General features: G+C 55.7%; 3 protein-coding genes across 6 annotated transcripts in view; 2 read left to right on the top strand and 1 right to left on the bottom strand.

Annotated features, from left to right (window-relative positions):
- The window catches only part of LOC309885677 (astrotactin-2-like), a gene marked incomplete at both ends in the record, with an annotated part of 105,806 nt that extends 98,622 nt beyond the window's left edge, over positions 1-7,184 (top strand). The window contains one exon of the mRNA XM_082775900.1: positions 6,947-7,184. Coding sequence (XP_082632026.1) covers positions 6,947-7,184 — 238 coding nt within the window. The remainder of the gene's footprint in view (positions 1-6,946) is intronic.
- A 53-nt stretch (positions 7,185-7,237) lies between these two features.
- The window catches only part of LOC309885659 (astrotactin-2), a gene marked incomplete at its 5' end in the record, with an annotated part of 119,021 nt that continues 100,357 nt past the window's right edge, over positions 7,238-25,901 (top strand). The window contains 2 exons of the mRNA XM_082775875.1: positions 7,238-7,319; positions 8,944-9,123. Coding sequence (XP_082632001.1) covers positions 7,238-7,319; positions 8,944-9,123 — 262 coding nt within the window. The remainder of the gene's footprint in view (positions 7,320-8,943; positions 9,124-25,901) is intronic.
- TRIM32 (tripartite motif containing 32) lies at positions 16,161-21,512 on the bottom strand. 4 transcript variants are annotated; one of them, XR_014318839.1, is made up of 3 exons: positions 19,924-20,890; positions 16,612-18,872; positions 16,161-16,490 (listed from the first exon to the last, which is right to left on the bottom strand). XR_014318839.1 is itself a non-coding variant. In XM_082775834.1 (2 exons), the coding sequence occupies exon 2, from the start codon at positions 18,803-18,805 to the stop codon at positions 16,859-16,861; it is 1,947 nt and encodes a 648-aa protein (XP_082631960.1). In that variant the 5' UTR covers positions 18,806-18,872; positions 21,478-21,512; the 3' UTR covers positions 16,161-16,858. The 4 variants fall into 4 exon arrangements, 3 of the variants coding, with proteins under 3 accessions (XP_082631960.1, XP_082631959.1, XP_082631958.1); XM_082775834.1 differs by lacking the exon at positions 19,924-20,890 and adding an exon at positions 21,478-21,512 and having other exon boundaries at positions 16,161-18,872; XM_082775833.1 differs by lacking the exon at positions 19,924-20,890 and adding an exon at positions 21,368-21,382 and having other exon boundaries at positions 16,161-18,872.

Below are 25,901 nucleotides of genomic sequence, written 5' to 3'. Positions count from 1 at the left end.
CCGCAGCCGAGAGCAGTGGCACACAGCTCTGCAGGGAGCTGGGAGGAGGGGAAGCAAAGCGAAAGATGCTCCTGATGCTTCATTCTCACCGCCTGCCTTCTCCTGGGAGGACGAGGGGGGTTAAGGTGGCTGCAGGTGCCCTCACCCCGCCCCAGCGCAGCACACGCGGCGTTTCGTGGCTTCCATAATTAACTTCACACGCAGCAACCTCCCTTTGCAGATGTGGCAGCAAATTTCAGCTAATTAACCATATGGTCTGGGCTGCCTGGCAGAGCAGGGGAGATGTCGCTTACGGCTGCGCCCTGCGCCCTGCCCTGCCCGGGGGCTGCCCTCACCTTCCCCCAGCATCACCGGAGACCCCCAGGCTCTGATGGGGCACCCCACGGGGATGGGGCACCCATGGGACCCCCCCGGCACGGCCCAGCCCCACACGTGGAGGCTGGCACAGCTGGAACCTGCACTGGCACACGGTGGGCGCCGCGTGGAGGGGATGCGGGCGCGTTAGCGGCGTTGAAATGCCTCTGTCAGCGTGCCAGCATATGAAATGTGCGGGGATATTACAGCCCTGCCACCGCCTGTGGCTGTTTTTCCTCTGCTTCTAATGACTAATAGAGAGAAGACGAAACAATTTCTATTAGTTTCTCCCACGCCGCAGTGGGTTTCTTATTTTCCAAACCTCATTAGAGTTTGTAATACTGCGGTGGTAGTCGAGAGCCGGCCGAATCACCCTAGGGCGAAGGAAGAGCCGAGGAGATATGATGTGCTGCCCAGCCTCGGCACTGCTCTTGGCTCGCTTCCAGGGTCTCCTCTGAGTCCTTTCCAAACTCCGACGCCTTATCTCCATCTTAAAGGTTAATGATGACGCTTAGGAGAAAAAAAAAAACGCTCAACTTCCCCAGTTGTTAAGAGAACGGATGGCAGTGCTGGGCACAGCGCTGGGTCTGCGTCTACGTCGGGAAGGCGAATGCTGTTTGAAAGGCAGTGCTTGTGCTTCCCGGCAGGCTGTAGGAGTGTGGGGCTGCCTGGCAGAGCTGCTGGGCAAGGGGCTGCGGGGGGTGTGCATAGAGGCCACGGGCTTTGGGTGGCTTTTTCTGGCAGCTGTGCCCAAATCCCGCAGGAATGGGCCACACGCCGGGCACCAGCCTCGCGCCGGTTCCGTGGGAAGCCCCAGTGTGCAGCCCTGGCTCCTCTGAAGGCAGTGGGAGTTCTGTTATTTGTTACCTCATTACAAATAAGCCTAATGGAACTGGCAGGCATGGAGCTGCTTGAGCAACGCTCTGGAAATGCTTGCAAACAGCACCCAGAGCCAGCCAGGGAGGGGACCCGCAGCCTTGGCTCGGCTGGGCGCCCAGCTCGTGGTGCAGAGAGAAGCCCGGCCCCGCTCGGAGCAGCTCAGACACAGAAACCCATCCCGGCTCGCTCCATGGGAGCTCCAGGAGCTGCCCCGGGATGTCCATCTGTCTGTCTGCGGGGCACCTTCCCACCCAGCTCGTTACAAGGCTGGGATTTGCCAAGCAGCCCCGCTGGCTGTCGGTGATGCTGATCTAACGGGGAAGGCACCTCGAGCAGCAGCGACACGGAGCAAGACACGGATCCTCCTGGCAGGCACAAAGCAGCTCCAGCCCTTCGCGAACGGGCTGATGCCTCGTTAGCCACACTGGTTGTGGGACATCTCCAGGACCTTCCCGTAAAGTAAGGGTGGCACGGAACCGATGCGGCTGAGCCCTGGCACTGTCTGCAGGCAGCGGTGGAGCTGCTGCTGGGCAGAGGAGCAGGCAAGCGAGGCTCAGTCTCTGCTCTCTTCCCTTTCTCCAGCCAGAGATGAGCCCACTTTTCATCTCCACCTTCTCACTAACACACTTCTTTTTTTTCTTGGACTTTTCTTGAAACCTCATGCAGGAAACCACCTCTGAGCATAGGTGAAGCATCGGAAATTTCAGTCCCAAAGGGAATAATCTGTATATTTGCAAAGTTGTGAAAAAAATCAGAGCTTTTGCATGGAACTCCTCTTGCAGCCCTGACTCCGTAATGAAGGCATAAATCCAGCTTTGTGTACCTGAGCCCTGCCTGCTCCATAGGCACGAGGCGTTGCTGTGGGAACCGCAACTTTCCGAATTTGTTTCCACTCCGCTCTCTGTTTCAGCTCGCTCCCAACAGGCACTCCAGAGGTAGAAAGATCCACAGCCTACCGCAGGATCTCCCCCACAGGAGAGGCGGTTTGGTGGAAGAAATAAACAGCTGCATAATGGGGAGAGAAGGGAACGGGGAGGGTGGGTGGAGAGGGGGATCACGAGGCGGGTGTGAGGAGGTGGGTGCTGGGGCTGCCCTGCCTGGGGGGCTCTGGGGCTGTGCACGGGGGATTTGCAGTTTTGGAAGCGGAGCTGCTGCTGGGTGCAGGGGCAGAGCTGGGGAGCTCGGCTGCTTGCTGGACGTGCTCCTCCTGTGCCTCCCAGGCATGGGGACAGGCACTGGGTGGCTGCTTCTTGCTTTTCCTCTGGAGCTGAGGGTAATGTGAGTGTCTGGCCAATTTTGCATCTTCAGCTTTGTTGTTTCTGCTGGTCAGACTACGTGCTGTTGGCAAACCTCTTGCAGCAGCACGTCACCCCCACCTGCCATGCCCAGGCTCGCCGTGATGCAGAGGGAGATCTCCTGTCCCATCGCTTGCTACTCCCCCAGCTCCCTTCCCCAGCAGATTCCTGCGTGTTTCCTCGAGAAACAGCTTCAGGAGAGGATGCATTCAGGTCTTGAAGTCCATGTCGAGATTTCGTTTGCTGGCTGTCACCATCATCGTGCTGTGTCCAGGTCCCCACGTGCCCACCCTCAGTCCCTGCCAGTCTCCATCCCCAGAGGATTTCAGGGCAGGTTTGGGGGCTCAGTCCGAGGGCACGCTGCAAGGCAGGGCACGGCGCTGAGCCCCAAGCGCACAGCACGTGCAGGACATCGTGCCCTAGGACGCGGAGCACGGTGCGTGCCCACCGTCACCGAGGATGCTCTGCAGCCCCAGCGCTCCAGTGATTTACCTCCCCGAAACACCTCAATTTAAATGCTAATTCTCCCCGATCCGAGGGGTGAAGCAGCTGGTGATTAGTGTCAGGCTGTTTACTGCTGGAGTGGTGAACACTGGGGATGTGGCAGGGAGGGATGGTGGCACAGGGACAGGTCTTCTCCACGGTGCCAGCACCGAGCAGCCGATGGAGGGCTGGGGACAACGGCTGTGGCCGTGCTGTGCCACCCCACGGCTCTGTCCTCGCTCCCCCAAGTCTGTCCCCAGCCCCATCCAGCCATGCACGGCTGCAATCCATGGGGAGCACCAAAAGTCTGGGAGCTGGAGGGGACCCCAGGGCCTGGCAAAACCTCCTCAGTCTCCTCTGCATCCCTCCTCATCACACAGCAGGGGAAATTGCTCGCGCTAATGGCATTTGGAGTAAATTTGGCTACTTGGCAAGGTTCATGTTCAGCCCTCATTCACCCGTGGCTGAGGTCAAGGAGACATGTGGGGACATCTGCGGTGTGCTTGCTCTTCCCAAAGTGGCTGTGGAAACAGGACACCCTCGTTTCTGTCTCCCAGTGACTCGAGCTGATATTTTTTGCAAATTCAAGTGAAAAAGAAGGAGCTATTTCTGAACATCCCCACCGCAAGCTGGGCTCTTGTGAACTTACAGCCACCCCAACAGAAAAACTTCGCTGAAGGGAATTTGGGTCAAAAGCTGGCATTAAGCAACCTCAGATCCATTGTCCCCAAGCCACTGCGGGTCAGAAAGAAGCAAGATTAATAAATTATTCTTGCTGGGGAAGGCGTCCTGGCTGGCTTACATAGCAGAGCTCTGCAGAAAGCGCAATCCTCGCGTAGTCACTTTGCTGAACATAACCACCCTGGATGATAATGTGATTAACATTTGTAGCTGTGCCGGCTCAGATAAGGGTAATTAAATCTCACGCTTCAGGGCATCAGCTAATCACTTGCGGGGTCATTTTTTATTTTTTTTTTTACCCCTTCATGAATATATTTGCCCGGCTGCCGTGATGCATTGTGAGCATCTGCTGCCAGCTGCGGGCGGAGGCAGAAGCTGGTCCCTGGCTTTCACGTGGCTGCTGCGGGACCTGGTGGCCGTGGCCCCATCCAGGATACCCAGGGTGCTCCGGATGCTCCCAAATATCTGTGTCAGCACCAGGGCACCTTCTGCTCCTGGACCCCATGGGATGCCACCGCTCCTCCCGGAGGTTCCCCACCTGCTGTATGACGTGGTGGCAGTGCTGCGGGGACAGAGCCCATGCTCTGCCTCTCCGTGGATTTATTGCGTGACCTTGGGGTGGTATTTAAGGTCAGAAGTCCCCCGGAATCTCTACTGCTTGTATCAAGTTTCTAAAGGGCAGGAGGACGTGGGCAAGGTGAGCTTTTGCTGCTGGAGCTCTGCTGATCCTCTGGTATTTGTCAGCAGCGAGACCCATTCAGCTGGCATTTATTTCCCCGAGGTGGGAAGTACGCTGGTCTGGATACTGGGAGGGGGGGGACTGGGGAAAGGAGGGAGAAACATTTCCCTCTGCAATGACTCAGTGTCTGTAAAGCACCCCGAGAGCCTTGTAGATCTCTCTGGGTGTGCTGGGAAGCGGGAGTTAACTCAGCGGGCATCGCCTGGGGGTAGCGGCTGGCTGCCAGCTGCCTGAGAGGCAGGGGGGTGCTGGAGGGCAGGGAAAAAAGCAGGGGAGGATGTTGCAGGGCTATCAGCTGCTGGAAGTTTGCTGTTTCTTCCCCTGATCCCACCGTTATAAACTCGGCCCCACGGCTGGTAGGAACCACAGGGTGCCTCCTGCAAAAGCCTGGCAGAAACTCTTTTTTTTTTGTGCGTTGATGGTGACCGGTGCTGAGCCGCAGGGTTATTAATAAGGAGAGGAGGAAGAGGAGCTGCAGCCCTCTGCCGGCTGCGGGTTCACAGCACACTGCCCGGCACGCCGTGGCCGGGAGCAGTGATTTTGGTGTCCCTGCTCTCAGCCTTCCCCGGCACAGTGCAGGTTTGTCAGGAGGCTCCATCCCAGCAGCTCGGTGACGCTGGTGCCCACGCATTGGTGGTCAGCTCCAGGGCGTGCTTATGGGGTGGCACGGAGCAGGATGCATGTGGTGGGAGGGGAATGGCGCTGAGCTGCTCCCCGGGAGGTGTGGGTTTGGCAGAGGGGAGGGAGGAGATGCAAAAAGGGCTTGGGAACAAACCGGTGCCATTGCATTGCTCCTGCTTCTGGCACCGCTGCAGGTGTCTGTGTGCACAGTCCCCCTTGCTTGGGGGACTTGATGATGGGGACCCAGTATCCCCATCCTCACCATGCACCCCATCCTGGGCCCTCCCCTGGTGCTCTCATCCCCCGGTGCAGGGCACGGGGCTGGCCCCTGTCCCATCGGGATGGTCCTGGTGCCTTGGGATGGCAGGGGGGGTCGGTGCCAGGTGAGCCACATCCTGCATTTCGCACCTTGCCTTGCCTGGTAGCGCTGGGGCAAAGCAGAGGAGACGCCAACGTGCCCACGGGCTCCTTCCCGTGTTCCCTGATGATTTCCCTGACGTTGCAGCCCACAAGCACCCAGCCAGCCCCGGGCTGCGGGCTGGCAGTAATTGCAGCCCCCCATTTGCCTTGCTAAGCCAGCAAAAGGCTTAGAACAGCAAATCACCGCCCCGCCGCTGGGGATCCCGCCCGTGATCAATGGGAGATTTGTGAGCCGCTGCGTGAGCAAGAGGATTTTCCCCGCAGACAAATAAAACACTTTTTCTCTGGCAGAGTCTAAAGCGAAGCTCCTGAGATGCTGTCAGGTGCCGGAGGCTTTGAGACGCGGCGCAGGGAGCATCCCCGGGGCTGGCTGCAGGGAGCTGCTCCCCCCTGCTCTCCCCCCGCCATCCTTACACCTCATCCTGCTGGCACCCTTGGAGGTGGTCGTGTCCCCGCTCACGAGGTGGTCCTGGGACGATGGAGCATTTCTGGCTGCATGGGGACAAGCAGTGGGAGGGGGTAAAATGGGGCTGGTGGGGGCAAGCTACAGGACTGGGGGAAAATGGAGCAGTTGAGGGCAAAATTCAGAGCTGGTCGGGGGAAATCAGCTCGGGGAAATGCAGCGGGGTCAGGCGATGCCAGCCTGAGGGCTGCAGCCTCCCCAGCTCCCAGGGCTGACCTGGTTTTGCAGGAACCTCCCCTTTTCGGCTCAGAAACCCTTTTGTTGTGGCTCCAGGAGGATGCGCAGCCTCCTGGCCTATATTTTGGCTCCGGGATCAATATTTAACACCCCCCTTCGTGCTCGCTGCGCAGGCGTGGGGCGTTTTGCTTGCCGGGGGAGGTTTGTCTCCCAGCCTCGTCTGCTCACTGCTTCAAATAATTTCTCCGGCATCGTTGTTCTAGAAACAATTCATTAGGGGCCTATTATACAATGTTATACCTGCCAAGGTTAGAAAAGATCCCACACGCGTGGTGAAATTGCAGCAGGAGCTGCACGCTTCAGCTTTTCCTGGTGCCTGGCTGTAAGTGTGCATTTTTCTCCCCCCTCACCCCGGGGCAGAGCCGTGCCCGTGGCACTCCTTGGTGATGTCCCCAGCCTGGCAAGAAGCTGCACGTGGTGGGAAGCGGGCAAATGAGGGCTGGAGGATGCTTTTCTCTCTCCCCTCGATGCTGCCTGCCAGCCCTCCCGTGGCACGCTTTGAAAATCCAGGCCAGAAGCAGCAGACGGGTCCCCAGGCTGGCGGCGTTTCTGCTGGAAAGCAGAGAGACAACGGAGCCGCAGCCCCGGGGAGCTCATTAAGCATCACCCAGGCTGCTTGAAGATGGGGCAGAGAAAAAAAAAAACGCATCCCCCGCCAGGTCTGCTCCCAGGAACCCACCTGGAGACGTCCCCGCCTGGCCCCGGCGCAGCTCAGCCCCGCCGCCCAGCCTCAGCCCGCGTCCGTGCTTTGCAGTTGTGTTTTTGTCTCTGCAGGGAGAACAACTTCATCAAGGACTTTCCGCAGCTGGCCGACGGCCTCCTGGTCATCCCGCTGCCCGTGGAGGAGCAGTGCCGCGGCGTCCTGTCCGAGCCCCTGCCCGACCTCCAGCTCCTCACCGGTACGGGCACCCCCGGGTGCATCTCGGGAGACCTCGTGGCACCAATCCTGCCTGCAGAAATTGCACGTGGGCTGTGCGAGCCTGCCCCGGGCGGGCAAAATAGCCAAAAATAGAGAGTCTGAACGCCGGCTGTTCCTTTGCAGGAGACATCAAGTACGACGAGGCCATGGGCTACCCCATGGTGCAGCACTGGCGTGTCCGGAGCAACCTGTACCGGGTGAAGCTCAGCTCCATCACCCTCTCTGCAGGTGAGGGCTGCCTGCCACGCTGGGGGGTTTCTGCCAGCATGGAGAGGGCACGTCTGCACGGGTTTCTCATGCAAAGCACCTCACTGGTGGTTTCCATCTCCAAGCTCTGCTCAGGCAGTAACTAATGCTCCCAGTGCTGCTGCAGAGGCAGGCGCAGAGATTCAGAAATACAGAATCATTGGCACTGGAAAAAACCTTCACAATCACTGAGTCATCAGCCTGACCCACCGAGTCCTGTCACTAACCCACATCCCTTAGTGCCACGTCCACGTGTCTCTTAAATACCTCCGGGGATGGGGATGGGGCAGCAGGTTTCGGTGCTTGCACGAGCTCCTGATTACAGGGGGGAACTGAGGCAGGGAGCAGTGCCCCATGGCTGGGCAGAGGCTGGAGTCAGAGCCAGGACAAGCTGGTGAGCAGCACAACAGGAGGGATTGGTGTGATGCACACTGTGCATTGATGCAGGTGTGTGTGAAAAACAAAAAAAAATAATAAGTGAAAAATGTGGTTTCAAAAGGACCCAAGCTGTAGAGGCAGGTCGTATAATGCAGGCAGTGTCAGGTGAAGAAGGGGCAGGTGGGATGATCCTGCAAATGCCAAAACATTTCACTTTCACATTTTTATAACTACCCATTTTGGTAGAGGAACACTGAAATGTTTTGTTGTGACCTGGAATGTTTTGCCTTTTCATTTCAAAACAGCATTTCTTATTTAAAAATCAACCTATTTTTAAAGGGAAAAAAAAAATAGAAAAAGATTGAGCAGTGAACAGCCCCAGAATGAAGCAACCTGCTTGGAGCTGAACAAAATCTTTGGAGTCAGCCCCAAATGAATTCCTCCAGCTTTTTCCTTCCACCAACCTTCTCCTTCAATCAGCCGGCTAGCCAGGCAGGCAGATGACCCCATTTGGGTGACGACTGGGACATATTTCCTTGCAGTGTGTTTTCAGTGTCGCCAATGAAGCAAAGCGATGATATTGCCCTGCTCCAGCCGGTGTCACGGCGTGGTTCCTCTGTGGTTTCTGCTCCCCATAGGCAGTGAGGGTGCACGGCACCATCCCTCACAGCAGCCCCAGCCACCTACATGGGCTCTGCAGGACGCTGCTCGAGGCATCGCCCCACCTGCCTTGGTGCAGAGCAGCCAGAGCCTGGCCCCATGGGTCCCCCTGGGCTGTCCCCAGCTTTTGTAACCACAGCCAGGGGTTGTGCGGGGTATTTACGCAGGGGGTGGGCTGCGGTGCCACCTGTAATCAATTCGTCCTTGCACCAAGGCATTGCTGGCTGTGGTTGCTGCAAAGCAATGTCCTGTGGGGACAGCATCACCCAACGTGCCCGCTTTCTGCAGGACGGCCTGGGCGCATGGAGGGTCCGTGCATGTGTGCGCACACGCGTTCACGTGCACATCCTCGGAAATTTGCTTGAGAAATCTCTCAGGGAGAGGAATTGCTGAGGGATGGCAGAGCCACAGCCCAGAGTAAGCAGCAGGTTGTGGATTGCAAGAGCAGAGGCAAAGCGCAGGGGCGAGGGGGGGAACCACGCTTTGCGCCCCCGCAGGGGTCTGTGCATCCCCCGGGGCTGCCTGCCCTGCCTGGCCCACCCGCCCACAGTTTGCTTCGCTCCCACAGGCTTCGCAAACATCCTGAAGATCCTGACCAAGGACAGCAGCCGGGAGGAGCTGCTCTCCTTCATCCAGCAGTTCGGCTCGCACTACATCGCGGAGGCGCTGTACGGCTCCGAGTTCAGCTGCACCATCCACTTCCCCAGCAAGAAGGTGCAGCAGCAGCTCTGGCTCCAGTACCAGAAAGGTGAGGAGGGCAGAGCCCTAAACGCCGGTCCTTTTTATTCCTATTTTCTGTCGGTCAGCCCCTATCCCTTCTCCCTTCCCTCGCCGTCTGGTTCCCAGCCCCGCCGCCATGCCCCGAGCCCGGGGTGCTCCGGGTGGGTTTATGGAGATGGGACGTAATTGAGCTGTCGCAGAATGGCTTCGTTTTATTGCTTGTGACAATGACGGTCTTTAAGGAAGTGTATTAAATCAATAGCAGCCTCATTGTGGTACACTATAAATAACGAGACACATCATTAAACAGGGCAATAAACTTCAGGACTTTGAAGTAATACAATTAGGTTATGTTTATAAAAACTCCCTTATCGCCGTCACCTTCCATTTGCCAATTCATCTCCCTCCTCCGGGGAGCTCGGGATATTCCCTTGGCCCGACATCTTTCTCTTGGAGATGTCTGTGGTGTTTCTGGCGGGGTTAGGGCACGTTGCAGGGCTCAGGAGGCCATGAAGGTGCTTCCATCCCGTTCTGTGCGCGCTGCTGACAGCGGCTCCTCCACTGCGTTGGCCAAGGCGTCCACCAGCCCCCGCTGCCCCTTCCCCTTTGCCTCCATCTTCCCAGCACAGCTATTCCTGTAGGCATGTTTGTAACACCCCATATTCATTTGTCTGGGTTTTAAGTTGTGATAATTGAAGTTTGCCACAGTGCTGCCCTGTTTAGCAGGAGGAAGCGGTGCGGAGGTGAGCTGTGTGCGTACGCGCAGTGTTACGAGGCACTCAGACACCATGCTCCTGCTAGCCCTTTGTGGTTGTGGCCATGAGGTGCAGGCCTGGAGCAGCTCCCGGTCCAACCCCAGGGGTGACGGGATCGATGAGGGCCCCCCCGTTCTGCACCCACATCCTCCGGCATCGCCGCTGCTCCGTGGTGCCAGGGCCACGCGGTGACCGGTGCTGCCACCCGGCCCTGCTGCAGTATGTCCCCAGTTCCTCAGCACCCACAGCCGGGTCCCTGGCTCTGGTGAGGATCCTGGATCCCTGAGGTCCCACGGGGATTTTGTGCATCACACCCAGCCATAAGCGTTTCATTTCTGGCTGTGCTGTGTTATTTGGGCACTGGGTGCTGGCTCCCTCTCTATTCTTGGTGCATGGCTCCATCCCGGAGTGGGGTTTGGCGAGGTTGAGGTGGGTTGGTTGGTGCTGCTGAGGAACCAGAACTGTAATGAGCTCTCTGATGGCCTGAAAATGCTCCTGGAAACAGGTTGAGGATGCTCAGGGCTCTTGCGGCTGCCGGGGAGGCCGGCTCTGTGGGTAGAGGAGGGCACCACGGGGAGCCCGGGGCTTTCTCATGGAGAAACCACCGTGAAGAGGCAGAGCTTGCGTTTATGATAGACAGATTTTATTCCCAGCATCTCTGCTGATTTACCCTCATTTTAGCAGTGACATAAGGAGGCTCTGAACAAATAGCCCCAGCTAGGCAGCTCCGGATGCCTTCTCGACTTGGAAACAGCTCTGGCCCGGCAGGCTCCCCGCGGCTCCTTCCAGAAGCGCTCCGAGCACACGCATGCATCATCCCCAATAAACACAGCAGCAGGGCCAGGATAACCACGGTTTGTTAGCGAGCAAAGCAGACCAGGAGAGGGGGAGACGAGCATGTTCGCAGCATCACGCAGAATTATTTTAACATTTTAATCAACTCCGCGGCTCTCAGGGCAGCCGGTGACGTGGGTCAGTGCCTGCGCATCAATGTCCGCAGCCAAATGGAGGAGAAAGTGATGCAGGCTCCTGTGGGGGCTGCTGGAAAGTTTGTTCCCCCTTTGGGGTGAGCCTGCAGAAGTGGCTCTGGCTGTAGAAATGCAAATTGAGCCGTTCTGCTGGCTGCACTGCGCTGGGGGGCAGAGCTGGTGCCGGGGACAGGAGCAACCCTCCCCATCAGCAGCCCAGCTCTGGGGACAGGAAGGGCAGAGCCACCAGGACGATTTATGGGGATTGTTGGGAGGCAGGAGCTGCAGGTGGTGACAGAGCCACCTGCCCCAGTCCCCAGGGTGTGCAGGAACAAATCCTACAAACGAGAGGCAGGGAGGCCGTCCTGCTGCCCACGCGATGCAGCTGCTGGGTGCCCACGCTGCGCCCCTTCCCGAGCACACACGGACGCTTCCCCAGGCTCCACTGAGGAACTGAGTGAGCAAACCAACCTGAACCCAAATTTTATTTCATGCAGAATGATTTAAATCCCATTTTTAGCTCCCACTTGCTCAGGCTCTGTGCAGCCAAGCCACGCTTTAACTCAGAGGGGCCTCCAGGTGGGGGACCTTGAGACCAACCTGGCCATCGATCTGTGCCACAGGAACCCGCCTCAGTTTCCTCCACCACCAAAGGCAGCATTTCACACCAACAGCACTTCACTAAGTGCCCAGCAATTGTGTGAACATCTTAATTTGGCAGCTGGGGCCAACGTGACAGCCCAGGCCACCTCCTGTTGCATTTAAGACCGGGCTGGGACTGCCTGGGATGGGGTTGCGCTGGGTGGTGCTGCAGCCGGGGTTTGTGGCGCACGCAGGGGTGCTAACAGCCCGGTGCCTTGGCTGGGGCCGAGCAGTGCCTGCACAGCATCAGGGCTCTGTGTTCCCCCCGTGAGCAGGCTGGGGCTGGGCGAGAGGCTGGGAGAGGACACGGCCAAGATTGGTGACCCAAAGGGGCTGCGCCATACAACGTCACACTCAGGAGGCTGGGATCTGCACTGCGTCCTGAAACGCACAGGAGAAGAGAGAGGGATCCCTCCACCAGCAAATAAAGCTGCCAGGGGTGTTTCATCCACCAGCAGGGATGTGTTGGCTCCCTGGCCCCTGGCTCTGGCTGGATGAGGAGAGCTTGGCTGGGAAAGGGAAGGGCGGCTCTACAGCAACCGCTGACAGCCCCGGTGGGATTCTCCCAGCGCTGTTCCAGCTCGCTCCCACTGCGCTCCACAAAATGCAGAACAAACGCCTGTAAGTGCTCTGGCACTTAGAGAAAATGGAGATATTATCAGCAGCAACGCGGAGGGTCTCGTCTTGTCAAGCATTTAAGTGACAGCCCTTTCCCTTCGCGCCGTGACGCCTGGCAGAGCCTCAGTGTGGGGGACTCCTGTTCTCCAGCTGGGAAGAGCTGGGAGAAGAAACACCGTGCCCGTGGATCATTGCCAGGACCACCAAGGGGCTGGGAGAGGGGCTGGAGGAGCAGGGAGGGCTTTCCTCATGCTCGGGATGTGCAGGGCACAGGTGGAGGTGCAGAGGTTCTTGGTACCACATTCTGGCGTTGCTTTAGGTCCCTGGTGCATGAACTCCTCTTCCCGCGTGTCCTACAAACAGCAAATCTCTCGAGTGTCCTTGGCTGGGGCTCCCTGGCCCCGTTGGGCACTCAGCACGCTGGACTTTGGAAGTGGCTGAGGCAGGTCTGAAAGATGTTCACTCTCAGGAGCTGATCTTTTATTACAATAGTCCACGGCGAGGCTGTGCTCTGGCAGGTCCCACCACGGTCACAAAGGCTTTCGGATCACCCGTCCAAGCATTACTCACTTACCTTCTCTTGGATCGTGTGCCATTGGTTGTGTTCACCTTTCAGAGGTTGCAGTTTTCTTGCTTTTTTGTGAACCAGGCAATTATATAAAGATCTTCATAAAATATAAGCCACAGGATGCAGCCTAGAGGTCTGCTGAAAGGGCAGCCCATACTCTTGAGTAGGGTCTGTGGATCCCTTCTGTCCTCCAAGGTCTAATTCCTCTCCCATCAGGTCTGGCGTTGCCATAGGACAATTAAGAAGGAGCCAGTCCATGGGAACCTTTAGATTCAAATTCCTAGACATGAAGGAAGCGCTAGGGCAAGCTCTGCCTCTGTTAGAGGAGCTAACAGCTTTCCCTCATACCTGCCTGTCTGAAGGATCGTGTAGGGAACTTCCCTCTCCTTCAGCTCTGCTCCTATAACCACCGCTCTATTACCTTTGTAACGCTCTCACTGCTGGTGGTTTATATCCTTATATTTATTTCAAAACCTCCGATTTTGACATTTTGTTCAGAGAAGGAAAGAAAAAAAAAAAAACAATTTAGCTAGTTGCCGTGAAATTTAGTTTAGACTAAAATATGTGCTGTGACTCAGTCTGCTAAATGACCTTATGCACTGCTCATTGTAATCCAGAATTGCCAGGCAAGTAGAGTAATTAGTTGTGCAAAATGAAATAACTTTAAATCCTCACATTGAGTAATGACCCAGAAAAATCACTTAAACTATACAATAGAAAAAGACCAAAAGCATCTGGCTTTATTTTTACTTCTGTGGCTCTGCCCCCTTTGATTAAGAAACACTCTCTCCCCCTCGTCCCTTTCGAACCCGTGGCTGTCAGCTGCTGCCCGGAACAAATGTTCGCAACTTAGTTTGCCTCTGCCCAAGAAATCATAACTCCTCGTAAAACGTCAGCCTGTGCCTGGCAGCACCGGCACAGCCGTCGTTCTGCAGGGTTTGTGTATGTTTGATAAACTGGCAGCTCGTCGCTGCTTAAAGAGCTGCTTCCTATCAGCCGAGATGAGCAGGACTCATAAAAGCCTTCACCCAGCGCAGCAAACGGTGCCAGGCAGAAGAGTGAGGGGCAAGCTCGTGTGTGCTGGGGCCTTGGAAAACCAGGAAGGTGTGAAACAGGGGCAGAAAGCACCAAAATGAGCCAGGGGCGAGTGGGGTGATGGCAAACCCGAGCCCAGCCCACAGCCAGGTGGCCACAATCCGCGTGCTCCTGGAAACGGCAGGTAGCGGCTAAATACAAGGTCCTGGCCCTGCGGGAGCATCGCTGCGGGTGGGTGTAGGAAAGCCCAGCATCTGGTTAGGAGGTGGGCAGGGAGGTGTGGGCTGAAGTTACCTTAGAGCTGCCGAAGAGATCCGATTTCTCCCTCACAGCCTGCCAGCGTAACAGGGGGCTCGTAGCTGTTGTTAGCGAGTCTCATTCCCAGCGGCCGTAAAAAACAATCTGCCGCCAAAGGGAGGAGATGAAGTGTTTTTAATAACAAAATGAGCCGTTCGCAATGCACTTTTAATTGGATCAATTTTTCCTTTATTACACAACCTTTAAAAATCAAACACAGACATAGAAGCAGACAAGTCCTTTCTCCAGGTAAGGAGCAGAAGGCGAGCTGTTTCATCACACTCCTTAATTACTGCGCTTCGTCTCATTTGGCAGACGATCACAACATCGCGTGGGGGCACCGCGGCAAGAAACAGCTCCACAGCATCACCTCACTGTCACTGTCGAGCTTTGTCAGGGGAAGGGCATACCCTGGGCCGAGGACACCGGGTTTTCTTTTCCCCTTTTCTGCCTGAAACCCCAGATGAGAAAAAGAGCTGCAGACAAAGCCCACCCAGGCACCTCGCGCTGTGCCTGCTCCCAGCGATGCAGAGCAGGGATATTTTTTCCCAAATCTCTCCGTGAGAAGCAGACAGGTTCTGTTTGAGCTGTGTAACCAGGAACAGACTGGGGTACCCAGCTGCTCAGCCCGTTTACTGGACCAGCTTTGCCGTCGCTTTAAGCACTCCAGGAAACGTTCTTGCTTAGTGTGATGTTTATTGCAAAAAAAAAAAAAAAATTCCATTGGAACAGAGACCGACAGAGGTACAAATTATCATAGATAATATTGCTTCAGTTATTCAGGTAGCTTCCTTCTTGGAGCAGTTCTTGGAAACAGGAGAGATGTTTAAAAGAGATCAGTAGGAGAGGAGCTGCCATTACCATAATACTGGAAAAAAATGCCTTGAGTTACAGTGTAATTAACTGCAGAAGGTCCTGGTAATAGTAGTCATCTCCCTAAAACATACATGCAAGATGAGATCAGCTCCCCAAATTGCTGTTACATACCGTAGGAGACTGCCCCCTCCCACCCAAAAGAAGAAGCAGGGGATGTAAATCGTTGTGTGCATGTTGATAGCCTCAGCAAATACACAGAGCAGCTCAGGAGGGAAGGGAGGTTTAAATTCCCTTGAGCTCCTTTAGTGTCTTCCATCATCTACCCTCAGCTCCTACCCCCTTCTCCACAAGCTTTTTCCAGCAAATTTCAGCAGGAAAAAATTGTTGCCGTGGTCAGGGGGCACCTCCATCCCACAGCTGGCTTTTTGCTAGTCGAACACAGCAAAGAGAGGAAAAAAAATGTAAAATCCTACCAAAAGGGTTCTGCTCCCAGTGCTGCTTCTGGAAACCCTGCAACTGCAAAGCAACTGGCTGCAGCTGCTGCTCCGCAGCCTGTTTTGCTTTGCTGCTTCACCGGGGGAAAGTCTCTGGGAGCTTAAAAAAAATCACCTGTTGCATACATGTTGTTGGACAAGCAGCAAACAATTTGCTGTGGTTTGGCAGCCACCATAAAATCAGCTTTTATACTGTCTGCCGTGCCCCCAAATTTGCAACTACGTTGTTGATGGCAACAAATAAATGCACTGCAGTGTAACTATTATCTGTGGCAGATTAACATGCTACCACTGTGTCCTATTTAAATGCGTCTTTCCATCAATAAACTATTCCAGGCGAGCAGCACCACACTGAGGTACACATTTATCAGCCAGGAGCGTAGCACTGTGGGGGCCTTGGTTCACACAGCTGCAGTTTTGTGCTTCATTTGGCCCAAAGCCGTGATGAACATGAACTCCGGTGCCTGCTGGTGCCATAAAAAAGCTGAGGAATGTAGTGTTTTTGCTACACGAGGAGAGAAAGGCAATGCAGCAACGGGTGTGCTTCTGAGTATTAAAAATAAAATAAGAGTGAAACAATCCCCTATCCCCCCATCCCCTTCGTGGGATGCGAAATGCAGGCGGGTGGAAGCGTAGTGCTGGGTGCGAGGAGTGCAGAGGGTGAGGTGCAGCTGAGCCCTCGGCATCCCAGCACCTTCATTACCTGCTCCCAGCCCTTCCCTCCCCCCAAACGAAGGTACCAGACTTACCTTCCCAAGACAGTTCCCCACCATACAACTAACAGAACACCTCCCAGTATCAACAGGACGTTACCCCGGCTTCTTTTTTCCCCTCCAACCCCCCTCGCCTCCCCCCCTTCTAACTAGCTCAGTCCTTACTAGCAGTCAAAGCCCCGCTGCCATCAGAGGGCAGCCCTCTGGCTCCGTTGGGCCTCCCACGATTGCACCGTACTCACTTCACATCGAACAGACACGGTTCACACATGGCACGAGGGGGGCGATCTCCCAAATACAGGAAAAACGGAGAGAGAAAAGCCTGGCTCTCAGGTTTGAAAGCCCAGCTCCATCGCCGTGCAGTTTCCCAGGGCTGTTTTGCTTTATGCAGTGCTGCCATCAGAAATTGCCTCCTCGAGCAGTTGCCCAGACAACTGCTACCGAGTTCCTTGCAAAGACCACGGCGGGAAGAGGATTGCCTCCCCAGTCCTGTAAGGAAGGTGATTAGAGCAGTCAGACGGCGTTTATGGCACAAAGGGAGGCGCAGTGGCTGAAGCTGTAGTGGATGTGGCGTTAAGGAGGTGAGAGGGTTTACGGAGTGACCGCTTACTGAGCGAGGAACCGGGAGTCCAGAAGGATCCTCTCCTTCGTGCTTGTCCTTTTTTTTGTTGTACAGATTCAAAAAGAGAAAAAGCAGACCACCACATTAGCTACTTTGTTCCTAGACACAAAATACGACGGCCTCCACGCCCGAATCCCCTGGGGTATGGCACACAGGCATCCTGAACGGGTTCCTGTCAGGTTGCAGGGAGGCTGGAAGAATCACTAACGGAAGGGGCTTTACCTCCAGAGATGCTTTAAGGGGTGGAATATCTCCTCAGGTGGTAACTGTAGATCTTAATGCAATGATCCCAGCAGTCCAGCACCAGCAGCTGCCCTTTGGGGGTAATGGCAATGCCAACAGGACAGGTGAGTCCTTCGCGGATCAAGATATTGTAGCCTCCTCCTTTGGGAAAATGCAGGATTTCTTTCCGGCTGCTGTCGGCAACGATCAGGTCTCCCCTGGCATCCACGCACATCCCAGCGATGCACCTGAAGTCTTCATTCTCGGAGAAGAAGTGGCTGATCTGGCGTCCCAGCTGCCCGTCGGGGCCGACGGAGCCAATGGAGAAGCCCCCTTCCAGGTGGTGCTCGTACTGGCGGTTCTCCAGGTTCAGCCCCAGCCCCTGGGTGAAGTAGATGGTCCCCTCGGCATCGCAGGTGACAAACTTGGGGCGCACCGCGCTGCACAAGCAGCTGTACTTCACCACCCCCACCCCGCGGTCCACGGTGAAGCACCAGAGCTTCCCCCCTTCCACGTCGGTGACCACGAACTGCCCGGAAGGCAGCGCCGCGATGCCCCAGGGCTTGCTCAGCTGGCTCCTGTGGCACGCCACGCAGTGGCCGTCCATGGTGTACACCTTGACCGAGTTGTCGTAGCTGTCAGTCACGCCGATCAGGCCGTGGCAGTTCATGGTGACCGAGAGGGGAGTCAGATTGGGCAGGTCTGCCCCGAGGAAGCTGAGCACGAAGCTGTCGATCCCGCTAGGGCTCCGGCGGATCTCCTTCAGGAAGCCCTTGCGGGTGAAAACCTGGATTCGGAAGTTGCCTCGGTCCGCCACGAGCACCTCCCCTTGCTGAGTGACGTGGAGGCTGACGGGCAGATTGAACATCCCCGGCAGGCTGCCCTTGGAACCCATCCTCTTGATGAAGTGACACTGCTGGATGCTTGCGGCCGCTTCGGGCATCCTCGGCTTGGCTGGGGAGGCGTGCGGCGTGCAGCTGGCCTCCTCCTGCAGGTCAGGCTCACGGAAAGACACCGAGGAGGAGGAGGAGGATGCGGTTTCCATCAGCGATTCCTCCACGTTCACCGTCCGGGGTTTCTTCACCACCTGCCCGATCTGCAGCGGCCCCACGTGGCTCACCTTCAGGAGCTCAACCTCCTGCAGGGTCAGCTCCCTCGGGAGACTGTTCGTCAGCTCGGGCTCCTCCTCATCCGCCGCCTCCTCCAGCAGAGCTATATCTCCCTGCTTTATTTTGGCGAGGAAATAATCACAGCGAGACAGAATCTGCACCTCTGCTAAGTTCAGCAGATAAGCTTGTTCCTCCATTACCTGATTATTTACCTTTTCCACTTCAGATAAAGAGGTGGTGAAGAACTTGCGTGACCTGGCAAGCTCTTCCTGGATCTTGCGCTCTTCTTTGCTGTAATCTTGCAGAACTGCCTTGTATCTAGACTGCAGGTCTCTCGAAACACCCTCCAGAGACGCTTTCCTTTTCTGCAGATCATCCATGAGCTCCCGAAGCCTGGCAAGCCTTGTCCCAAATTCCCTCCTACGCTCCTCAGCGGCCTCTTTGATGGCGATGACGCTGTGCCCTTGGGGCACGTGCGATGCCTCCTTGCAGGGCTCACACAGAACCAAGCCACAGCTCTTGCAGAAGTGCCTGGGCAGCCTCCTCCCGCAGACCTTGCACATGAGCAGCCCCACCACCTCCCCCAGCCCCGCGGTGTCTATGATCTTCAGCACCGTCAGGTTGTCGGTCAGCTGGGCCAAGTTGGTGATGCGGGTGATTTTGCTGCAGAAGGGGCAGCGTATGCCGTTGATGCTGTTAGCCAGCAGCTTCTCCAGGCACTGCTTGCAGATGGTGTGCCCGCAGTGTAAGAGCTTGGGCCTCAGGTGCTCCTCGGTGAAGGACTCCATGCAAATGGGGCACTCCAGGACCTCGCGGAGCGCATCCGAGTTGAGATGAGGGGCAGAAGCCATGGCTTTCGAAGCCGCCTTTAGCCTGTGCCAAGCCCGGTACTCACATTTATTCCAAAGAGCTCCGATTCTGTCAAGAAAGAAAAAAGGAAACGTGATTTATGTCTTCACCAGCAGTTACACATACATGCAATTTATTTCTGATTTACCTCCCAGCCCTGGAAAATAAGAAACCCAGTTGGTTTTCCCACGTTTGGAAAGGGCAGATTAATCACAGCTAATCTCAGAGCGGGAAAATTCCAAACCTAACTTGCAGCGTCTAGCACAATGAATTATTCACTTGCAAAATGTCTAAGTAGAACTGAAAGAAGTGAAATGGCAGCAATAAGGAAGCCCAATAGATATTGATGACTGAATCATCTCCTCATGGTGCCCATCTCCCGCTGCCAAGCATGCGAGTTTACATAATTTACTCCGAAACCCGTGGAGATTAAACCAAGCGTTCAAATGTTGCGCATCAAAAGAGGAACCAGATGGTGCGATGCTTTAGGCCATTAATGTATCACCTCTGGAGACCTACATTCAGATATGACATCAGATACAAATGAAATAAATGTGGTTGCTTTAATCTGCTCCTCTAGATAGCCAAAACAAATGTTCGAGGTTTCGTGCGTCTGCCAGGAAGGAAAGCTGGGAGGGATGATTTTGTCAGCTTCCACTCGCTGAGAATCACCGCGCACGGGGAGGACCTCACACCAGGGCCTCCCGTTAGCCTCTGCCACGCTGCATCCTGCTTCAGCACGCAGACAAAACACAGCTCAGGCAGCGGTGTGCTAGCAGGGGTAAGCAGCTGAAGGGAGTTCACAGAACTCCAATCACTTGGTAATACAGACTGCAAGCGTTCGCTGGGAGTTCTCGTGCTTAGCTTAATTGTATGTAATTTCTCCTCGTGCCGTGCTCCTGTAGCACTGCCCTCGTTCTTACATTTTGGTTCCGTTTTTCAGCGCTGTGGTTGCCATTCAGCTTCAAACCAGGTTCCTGCAGCCCCACATCCCTCTCAGCGGGGAGCAGATCCCAGCAGCTGTCTCGCTAAAGCAGCCAGCCATTCAGAGGGAACAGAGAAGGGCTCGCATCATTAAGTTATTATTCAGCAGACTGGGTTTCAATACCTTTGCTATTGCCTTGCTTAGCCTTGAAAAGAAACGGGGAGAAAACATTTCCTTTAGAGGGAGAGGAGGAGAAGGAAGTAGTTAGTCTTTAAAATGAAGAGCTGGTCGCAGAGGGATGTGAACAGACTGCTTTTTCTGAATAATGGCTGCACGCACGCAGCACTCTCGCTTCCCTGCTGTGTTTGCCTGCTTCATCCTCGGGAGCATTTCAGACAGAAAGGTTCAGTGTGTTTCAGCTCAGCGTTTGCTCAAGTGGAAGGAGACAACTGCAGTGAGGAAAAGTTCTTTATGTTCGTACAGAGGAAAAAAAAATCATTTTAATTTATCGGGTCCGCGGTTGTTTAAGGCCCAGATTTCAGGGACTGACTCTGTGGTGGGGCACAATCCCCAGCAAGTCCCAGGCTGGGATCTGATGCCCGGCTCCCTGGGCTGGTGGCACAGTGAATGTCACACGGGTGGCACCTGGGGAGCTGTGGCAGTCGGGGTGCTGGCACCAAAGAGGCTTCCCTTGTATTCGTAGCCATGTCCCAGCTGTGGAAGGAGAAGCTTGGGCACTGCCGTGTAGATCAGGAACATTCCTCTGGGGGACGAAGAGCTGTATTTTAAAGTGATTTTTTTTAAATAATGGAATACAAGGTCCAAGGTTCGTTATTATTTTCCCTGAAAATACGCCAAAAGACTTGCATAGGGAAGGATGAGGCACAAGTGCTGACATCTGAAAATGCGAGTTATGTAAGAAGCTGCCTCCCGAACAGGTGCTGGCATCAGCGTGAGATGGCGAGGCGATTTCGTGTAGGTTTACCTCACGTCCAGTTTTTTGAACGATGACATGCACGATGTGCTTTTAACACGTAAAACCCTTGTGTCAGGAGGCCAGTACACATCTCAGTGCTGTGACATCCCCCTTTGGCTGCAGCGTTACCCCACAGCCAGCTGTGCCCTGGGTCCTGGGCATGTTCCTGGTCCTGGGGCAGCTCCTGTGCTGCAGGGCAGGGCGTTGGGGGCAGCCTGAGCAGCGGACCAGCCTTCACGTTTGCGTTCCTTGTATTCAGCAGATTTCCTTGGGGGTCCTTCCCCGCCTCGGTGGCTCCTGATGCCCTGCCACAGCTTCTCGTGGCCTCCACAGCCGTTATGCAGCACAGGCTGTGGGCACAGCGGGCTCCCCACGCCCTGCTCACCCAGCCCTATACCCCACAGGCTCTGCCTTTTACCAGTTCCAGCTTTATCCCCACATTTCAGGTTTACCGCCCGGCCCCAGCTCCCTCAGGAGCCTCGTTACCGGCTCCCGGCCCTATCCCCAGGCTCCATTTCCACCCTCAGCTCCCGGTTTCCCCCCCGGTTCTGCCTCTACCCGCTCCCATCAGCCCCCCCCTTTATCCCCAGCCCCCCCCTTTACCCCCAGCCCCCCATTTTGCCCCCAGCCCCCCCCCATCGCCCCCTCCCGGCCCCGTCTCACCGCAGCCGCCCCGCAGCGCGGCCTCCCCTCAGGGCCGCCCCCCCCCCCCCCTCCCGGAAGTGCCCCGTACCCGGCCCGTTACCCGCCGGCCCCGCCCCCCCCGCGCCTACCTGCCCGCCGCTGCCGGGCCGCGCGCGCCGCTCCCCCGCCATGCCCCGCGCCGCCGCGCCGCCGTGACGTCAGGGCGCCGAGCCGCGGGGCGTGCTGGGAGTTGGAGTCCGCGGCCTGCCCCTGCCTGATTCTGTCAAGAATAGTTAAAAACATATATATATATATATATTCATTTTTCCACAGTTTTATTACAGTATACTCTTCATTGAGGTTCCTGCTTGTCATTAAAAGTTAAAAATCCTTTTTTTCCCCAGTTTTCCCCAGTTTTCTCACACACCATTCTGCACTGAGATTCCTGTCAATAAATATTTATATTTTTTTAAATTATTTTTTCCCCATTTTATTACACGCCATTCTGTGCTGAGACCCCTGCCTGTCAATAAAAATTAAAAATCTTCTTTTTTTTTTCATTTTTCCCCCGTTTTGTTCCACACCACTCTGTGTTGAGATTCCTGTCAGTAAAACTTTAAATAGAAATAGAATAGGAAGTTTTCACAGAAACTTAATATTCTTTTTTTTTTTTTTTTTTTTTTTTTCTCATTTTTTTCCTGTTTTATTACACAACATTCTGTATTGAGATTCCTGTCAATAAAACTTAATCATTTTTTTTTCCATTTTTCCCCCAATTTTCTTACACACTATTCTGCATTGAGACTCCTGTCAATTAAAACTAAAAATATTTTTTTATTTTTTTTTTTTTCCATTTTTCCCCTACACGCCCCTTTTTTTTACACGCCCTTCTGCGCTGAGGCTCCCAGCTGTGTCCCTGTACTCCAATGGTTTTCTCCATCCTTCTCCACCCCTGCGGGGCCGCAGCCCCTTTGCCTTCAGGCTGCCTTTGCCTGTGGGGCCAGGGCCCCGGCCAGGTTTTGGGTCTCACACCACAGCCCTGCGTTATCAGCCCCTCTCAGAAACTACTCTGAAGCAGCACAAAAATGCCTATTTTTAGATGCAGATGTAATCAGTTGATTGGGTGGCACACAAAAATATTGCCAATGAGTAGATCCGCAGCTGCGGCTGCTTACTGGAGCACTTGTGCAGGGCTCCTCTTGGCACTAATCCCTCCCTCACAGTAGCCCAGATGCTGGCAGTGGTGGCCAACAAGCAGTGCAACTGCAGTAGTGGGAAATCAAAGGTTTTTGGGGAATTGTGCACTTTGGGATGGCTCCTCAGTCAGGGGAGAGCTTTGCCTGGTGTTGAAAGAGGCGGCACTGCTGGGTTTGGGGGATTCAGGATCAGAAGAGCTGAGATGGATGAGGTGCAGGAGGTGGCTGCCAAACACCGAGCTGGACCACGGGGCGCTGTGTGGGGGTGTCTGAACGGAGATGTGCTGCGGGGAGGCCTCCGTAATTCCCAGCCACACCATGCAGGGGACAACAGCCAGGGCTCGGAAGCAAAACCTGTGGCCACCATGCTCCTTTTTACATGTTCTAACACCTGGATGCCTCAGAGGAAAACAAAATCAATTTGCAGTGCCCTTTCTGCAGCCTGTCAGTGAGGCTGCTGACCACTGGTGCTTCCTCTGGCAGGGCTCAAGCCAGCACCAGCAGCCTCCTGGCCATGCTGTCACCTGCAGGGTGATCGGTGGGACTTTGCCCTCAGCAAAACCAGGCACAGGGTGCCCCTAGGAGCTTTATTTAAGAGCTTCATGTTCAGCTTTCTGCTTCCCGCAGGGCTAACGTGTGAGGGTGGAGGCTGCCATTTATGAAGCTCTTCATAAGCATTGAAAAATTCTAGAAGATGTCACAGCTTTCTGTGAGGTCTCCTGTAAAAGCTGTCAAATCTGTGCCCAGCCCCTGCACCTTTTCCTGCCATTTTCTTCAGCAGCCCCAGGGTGCTGCAGTGGAAGCGCAGGCTGTGACCATGCTGGGGTTGGCTCTGCAACCCTTCCCGAAACACAAAGAGCTCGGAAGAGCCACCTTGGAGCCTGCTCCTGTCTCCACCTTCTTGCTGTGCAGATTTTAATGTGCTCACAGCACGTGCACTCACCCAGACTCATCCCTCTCTGTCTCTCACACATGGGAGGTAGCAAAGGATGGCAGCTCTGCCGCACATCACGGACTAATGAGTAGAGTCGTTAATCATGTAATCAGTCATTTCCCTCCTGCCTCTTCCCTCCTCCTTGTCGTCCCTCTGACCTTTCTATCAGATCGCTCTTCTCCCCATCAGATGGGCTCTGACGGCTGAAATCAGAGGCAGGATTTCAGCAACTCGATCGTGGCTCTGCCCTGGCATTTTGCAGGGTGGTGCTGGTGTGAGGAATATCGGTAACACGGGTCCCACTCCAGCTCGAATTTCATTCAGGAGTCTTCAGGCTGCTTCACTGATAGTAGAGAAATTAGTTTTACTGTGACCCAGCGGTGCAGTGCAGCAGATCAGGAAATGGCCGGGTTTGGGGCTTCCTCTGTGGGAGCACAGGCTGGGATCTGTGGCATGGAGAAGTTCCTTCTGTGGAAGATGTGAGCTCTCAGAATAACTGTTTGCCATAAGCATGGGGCTTCTCCATCCATGTGTGCAGGGAGGACAGCGCAGCCTGCACCATCCTGCAGCCATGGGGCTCAGACCTCATGCCGAAGGGCACAGTGCATCCTGCGTGGGGTTTGCTGACCCCAGCAAGGACCAGAAAACAGCAGAGAGAGCAGTGCAGGCAGCAAAGGCACTTGGAGACAGAGCAGATGCAAATCTGGGCTTGTCTCACAAAGGAAAATGAGTGAGATTTATGTTCTCCTGATTTCGTGCTGTGCTTCAGGCTCCACGCGACAAACCTCAGTGGGAAGCTGCTGAGCACAAATCCCTGAGGTGAGCTGTGCCCAGGGAGGACGTGGGGCTCGCTCCCACCTCCGGGCATCACCGCTGCATCCAGGTCAGAGGAGGTTGTGGGAAATGCCCCCAGCCCTTAGGGAAATGCAGCAGGTAAGGTTTGGTCTGCCGGGTGGTCCAGAAGGGTGGCCTGACCCTGAACGAAGGCCCTGCCATGCCCCATGTCGTGGCGGGCTGCACCACAGTGAGCTCAGGGATAAAGAGCCAAAGGGTGAAACTCCCTGGGAGTCCATGGGAGATGCTCGTTCAGTGATGTATTTTACAGGGAATCAAGGTGGATGTTAGGATTGAACCAGCGTGGTCTGGCAGATTTTGTGAGGTCCCACACCTGAAAATGAACAGTATGAGGAAATAATCCTATAATGCATCCTGGGGAAAAAGCAAGGGACTCTGTGGACTTGGTTAGAGGTGGTGACAATGAGCCAAGGCTGTTACCCAGTGTGTCAGGGCACAGGGACCCTGCACCGTGACAAGGAAGGGCAGGGAGGACACGCAGCCAACAGCCCATGGGAGCCAACAGCAGCGATCTGGGGCTTGTGGAGCTGTCCTCGGGGTCTGCAATGGCTCCGAGGCAGGGGCCAAGCACCACGATGATACTGAGGATGTGGTGAGCAGGGCAGGGCTTTGGTATGAACCAGCACAGGCAGCGGGAACGGTGCTGGGCTCTGCAGGGCTTGCAGCAACGAGCTCACTGGTGGTACCCACGCTGCCCACTTCTAGAGGGGTTTGTTTGTGTGCCCTAAAAACCCTCCTGGAGGTATTTTGTTTATTTATTTATTTATTTTCTTTCCCTGAATGCCCTGGACTTGCAAAGCTGTTCTTCACGGCGTTAAGGAACATCTCTGTGGTGTGTCAGCTGCAAGCAGCGGGCAGAGCAGGGGTGGCGAGCGGGGTGCCCGCAGAGGGAGGCAGCGGGGCGCGGGGGGCACGGGGGGGTGGGAAGGGGTCGGGAAGCCCCAAAGGGAGGAGGCTGCTCCCGGGGGCTGCCAGAGCAGCTCCCCAGGGTGTGGGGCAGCCCCGAGGGCGAGAGGCGAGGGGCTGGAAGGGCTGCGAGCCGCGTTTTGCAGCCCGAGAGCCACCAGAGGGCAGCAGGTCCTCACGGACCAAGCTGGCCACAACTGCCCCTGCAGCCCCACCAGTGGCACGGCCACACGCAGCCCACCCCGCTCGGGGGGGCTCCCACGGGCACCCTCCTGCTCGCCAGCACCGGCACAAGGGGATGCACTCGAGTCCCATGTCCCTGCCGGACAGGCTGCGGTGATGCCCAGCCCCAAAGTGCCCATGCCGTCCCCGCAGGATGCCACGCCGAGGGATGGAGGCATTGCTTGTGGTTCCTTGGCGAGCTCCTATGTGTCACAGACGGTGTGTGAGCCCCAGACACGCAGGTATTGCTGCCTGATGGGTGGCTCGGCCCTTACGGTGTGTCCTGGGTGGCAGCAGGGGCTGGCACCGTGCTTCCCGTGCACGTGGCCGCACGCACCCCGAGTGGGTTCCCCGGCCATCGCCCCAGCCGGCAGTGATGGAGCCAGCCAGGCTCTGCACAGCCCCATCGGCTGCTGCTCTGACCACAGCTCACTGCAAGAGAAATTCCCAGGCAAACACG

The sequence above is a fragment of the Aythya marila genome (genome assembly GCF_965140915.1).
Source record: "Aythya marila genome assembly, chromosome: 19".
Taxonomy (NCBI): Eukaryota; Metazoa; Chordata; class Aves; order Anseriformes; family Anatidae; genus Aythya; species Aythya marila.
Note: the sequence above shows the minus strand (reverse complement) of the source record. Positions and strands in the feature narration are given on the sequence as shown.

What these genes read in the sequence shown, in the direction of transcription:
- TRIM32 (XM_082775834.1), bottom strand. Translation starts at nt 18,805, where the DNA reads ATGGCTTCTGCCCCTCATCTCAACTCGGATGCGCTCCGCGAGGTCCTG.